The sequence below is a fragment of the Morus notabilis genome, unplaced genomic scaffold, assembly GCF_000414095.1.
Source record: "Morus notabilis unplaced genomic scaffold, ASM41409v2 Scaffold8636, whole genome shotgun sequence".
In the NCBI taxonomy this organism is placed as follows: Eukaryota; Viridiplantae; Streptophyta; class Magnoliopsida; order Rosales; family Moraceae; genus Morus; species Morus notabilis.
Genome location: NW_010362176.1, coordinates 1 through 3,968, shown reverse-complemented (window position 1 = coordinate 3,968; position 3,968 = coordinate 1). Strand labels below are relative to the sequence as shown.

Sequence of the window (3,968 nt, the reverse complement as noted above, 5' to 3'; positions counted from 1 at the left end):
TCAATCAAATCCTTAGAGTACTAGTACTGCCACATCGATCGCCAGTAGTACTCATATCAAAACTATTATTAGTTTGGCCAGGACAGGAAATAAGTAATCAAAGAACATTGCAGCTCTTTCGTCTTCCCTTTTGCCTCTTGCACGACTTTGAACGAGGATGCAGAGCCAACTTGATCGCGGCATCAAATACAACCTTCACATTCTGCAATATTTCATAATATTTAATATATAAGAGGACCATTTTTCTATATATATATATATGAATCAGAAGATCAAAGACACACATATAGATAAATATATATATATATGTATGTATGTATGTATGAGAATGTATACAAGTATTATAATATGGAGACACACCTGCTGTGTCTTTGAGCTGCACTCGATATAGGCAACCGCACCAATTCGCTTCTTTAGATCTTCACCCTATGCAATATGTATCGTGAAAATGATTTGAACACGAATTTTAATCTAATTTAAATGCAAGCATGCAACAACCCTAAGACATAAACCAGAACAAATGATGATATTAAAAATAAATAAATGGTTTTCGCATGCATGTACCTGTTGTGTAGAGATGGTACATGCCCCAGGGTAATCCCTTAGGAACTGGTCATCTTCTCTTAGATCTGCGGCCACATTTTGTTTATAAGTCAGGTGATCATATAATGACATATGATTTAATAGCAATTGAGAAGCAAAGGAAAACACACTCACACACACCCAGTTTTTAATTTTATCAGCTGCTACTAATTCCATGATTTTAAGAGTCTGATCAGTAGTTCTAGCCAACCTTTGCCGATTCCACTCAAAACGGGAAAAGTTTTTGAGACAGAAAATGATTGTGGAATCTTTTATTTATTTATTTATTCATTTATTTCTTTTCTTTTCTTTGATTTCCATTCTAAAATACTCATTTGGCTTTAAGAAAATCCTTACAGAATAAAATGCAGTCTCCTAGTTAATTCAATCTTTTGGAATGAAATTGATAAAAATAAAATCACCTAGTTTGGTCCCCACGAGAATAATGGGCACTAATGGGGCATAATGTCTCAGCTCTGGGATCCACTTCTCCAACATAACGAGAGGTAAGTGAAAAAGAAAAAAGAAAAAAGAAATAGAAAGTGATCAGTATATACATTTGTATACAAAGATGATATGATTCTTAAGCATTACTTATTTCAAAGAAAGAAAGAAAAAGAGTCGAGAAATAAACTTACTTTCTTTGACACGTTCTCATAGCTTGGCCAACTTATAAGGGAAAAGGCAAGAAGGAAAACATCTGCCCCTCTGTAACTAAGAGGCCTCAACCTGTTGTAATCTTCTTGGCCTGAGTTTGTAATTACTAATTACTCTTAAGGAGATTGAATAATTCAATTCTAAAGCTTTAACTCTGGGGAAAAAAAAAAAAAAAAAAAAAAAAAAAAAAAAAAACAACCGCAAATTCATTAATAAAAATGAAAAGAAGAACTTTATAAACCACTTTATGTACTGGAAAGATACTAGTAAAGAACCCTGGCCTGGCCCTATTTCAGTATTTGTTCTAAAAGAAAGAAAGGAAGAAAGGAAGGGGGGGAAAAAAAAAAGGAAGAAAAGAAAAGAAAAGCTTAAATGGGACGCCTTGTTTCTGGATGTCACATGGATTAATGATTCGATTGTATTATTTATGTTTCTGTTTTGCTTAAAAATGTGTGGACCAACTTTGATTTGTTTTTGCATAGCATTTGTAAGAGGTTTCATGATTACAACATGACAAGACCCTTTTTCTTAGGATTTTATGCAGTAAATGTTAATTCCAATATCCAAATTGCCCTGTTTAGAATTATTAAAACTTTTAGCCCAAAAAAAGTGCTTTGAAAATTTGGATTTCTCACTGTTTTCTCTCTATATATATCGAAAGCAAACTAGAGGAAAAACGGAACAAATGGATTATGAGCTTTTGTAGTGAGCATATGTTAAGAGAATGTAATGGTTCCTATTAATGCTTTTCTATGTAATCCTTTATGCTTTGTTGTGCTGCTAATAGTGAAAATTTGTGTATGTTCTGCTAGTTGTCAGATTACTTATACCTACTAATTATGCAGCCAAGAACATTTATTCACAAGAAAAAATAAATGAATAAATAAATAAATAAAACATTTCATCATAGGAAGTTAGGAACTAAGGCAGCAGAATTTTTATAATCAATTTGGTCATGGAAAAACAAAAGAAACGAAAATAGTATAAACTTGAAAGTGACAAATGAAAGACCAATTCTGAAGAGAATAATACCAGCAGTATCCCACAAACCCAGATTCACAGCTTGGCCGTCAACCAAGACATTAGCACTGAAATTATCAAAAACAGTGGGCACATAATCCTGTCAACAAAATTTGAACCCATCATTCAATAAAAAAACTAAAAATTAAAAGAAAAGAAAAGAAGCAAGCTTTAAGCATAAAAGTCTAATTAAAAAGAGAATGAAGGAGAAGAGAAATAAGAATGTGGATGGATGATGAGATACAGTGGGGAAGGTGTTGCTGGTGTAGGAGATGAGAAGACAGGTCTTCCCAACGGCACCGTCCCCAACTGTCACACATTTCACGAACTTTGAGTTTGATGTCGTCCCTGTTGATGTTGCTGTTGATGTTGTCATTCTAGTATTATTCGCCTGCATTCTTAACGTCTATGCATCAAACAAACGGCAACACAAGAAGAATTCTTCTTCTAAGAATGAAAAGACTCAGTCAGTTGGAGAGTTATGACCAACGGGGGGGAAAGAGATTGAAGAAAACTTCTGTGAGGAATAGGAAGAGCTTTTTTGGGGGTGGCATGGAAAAAAAAGGTATTGCGAGTGCGAGTGTGACCAGTGAAAATCACTTTAATTTGAGCTGTCAGAGGGGCAAAAAGAGGAAAGGGAGAATCACTTTAATCTCGCCCATATATTGGAATGAAATAAGGTGTAATCTAACTGAAACATCAGTTTTTTTGTCTTTCAGGAAGGCCCATTCCAAAAAATAGTCAAATAATGTGACACACATACTGTTTAAAAAAAAATCACTTTAAACATACTGCGACATACATACAGAAACTCAAATAATGTCTCCTCTTTCAATTATAAAGAAATAAATTTTTTTCATTCACTGTTTTATAGATGCAGAATACATTCTTTATACAACGTCTATAATGAAGTTGCAAACATGCCATAAAAATAGTCTCCACATTAACGGAAAATCTGATAAAAGTATAGGAAACAGAAAAAAACTCATGTAAAATAGCATATTACATGGATAATAGAAAGGAAAAATAAATAAACAAACACATATGGAAAATTTGGTTGAGGTATTTTCCTTGAATGGCTAACATCATGCATCATAAGTAATTGAAATGTGATTTAACAATACTATTATGTGCAACACAAAATGAACTCCTAACAGATTAAAATAACATAAAAACTATGAAACCCTAAAATTTTTCATTTCCACTAAGAGAACAACCAGTGGAAAAAAAAATACCTACCGAAAGGAAAAAAGAGTATAAACTTAATCGCAAGGGAAATGACGAAAAAGAAAGAGTAGAAAATGAAGAAAACAACAGATAAGAAGTGAAAACCAAAGTGTGTTTTCATTTCCAGTGAGAAAGCGAAAAAAAAGTTAAGAGTTGAGCAAAACATTCCCACTGAAAACATCAAAGCAGTAGGCAAACAAAAAGAAGAGGCCTAGAAGCTTCAGAGAGAGAGAAAAGACTAATATAGCCGGCTATATAACCAACCCGTGTAAAAGAAACTAAAGGCAAAAACGTCAAATCACATTACAAATTTAGAGAAGGACACAACGGGTATCAAAAGAAGTGAAACACAAAATAAAATGGCTAAAAAGACCGAGCACTATTCTAAGAACAATAACTCGGGTGCCTCTTTAGTAGTATGTATAATGTGGACTTTTGACTTTTTAACTGTCTATAAATATAATAATTTCTCAAAAAGTTAG

At 33.1% G+C, this 3,968-nt stretch overlaps 1 protein-coding gene across 1 annotated transcript; it reads right to left on the bottom strand.

Annotated features, from left to right (window-relative positions):
• Positions 1 to 2,797, bottom strand: LOC21384254 (rac-like GTP-binding protein 5). Its single transcript, XM_024167606.1, has 7 exons — positions 2,504 to 2,797; positions 2,272 to 2,359; positions 1,221 to 1,330; positions 1,005 to 1,068; positions 565 to 629; positions 361 to 426; positions 1 to 202 (listed from the first exon to the last, which is right to left on the bottom strand). The coding sequence occupies exons 1-7, from the start codon at positions 2,654 to 2,656 to the stop codon at positions 98 to 100; spliced, it is 651 nt and encodes a 216-aa protein (XP_024023374.1). The 5' UTR covers positions 2,657 to 2,797; the 3' UTR covers positions 1 to 97.
• Positions 2,798 to 3,968: the final 1,171 nt, after the last annotated feature.

Excerpts from the sequence above, each read along its gene's own strand:
- LOC21384254 (XM_024167606.1), bottom strand. The coding sequence starts at position 2,656 with ATGCAGGCGAATAATACTAGAATGACAACATCAACAGCAACATCAACA. Across the intron at positions 2,360-2,503 it reads CCAGCAACACCTTCCCCACT|GATTATGTGCCCACTGTTTT; the intron begins GTATCTCATCAT and ends TTTTGTTGACAG. Across the intron at positions 1,331-2,271 it reads GGGTTTGTGGGATACTGCTG|GCCAAGAAGATTACAACAGG; the intron begins GTATTATTCTCT and ends TTACAAACTCAG.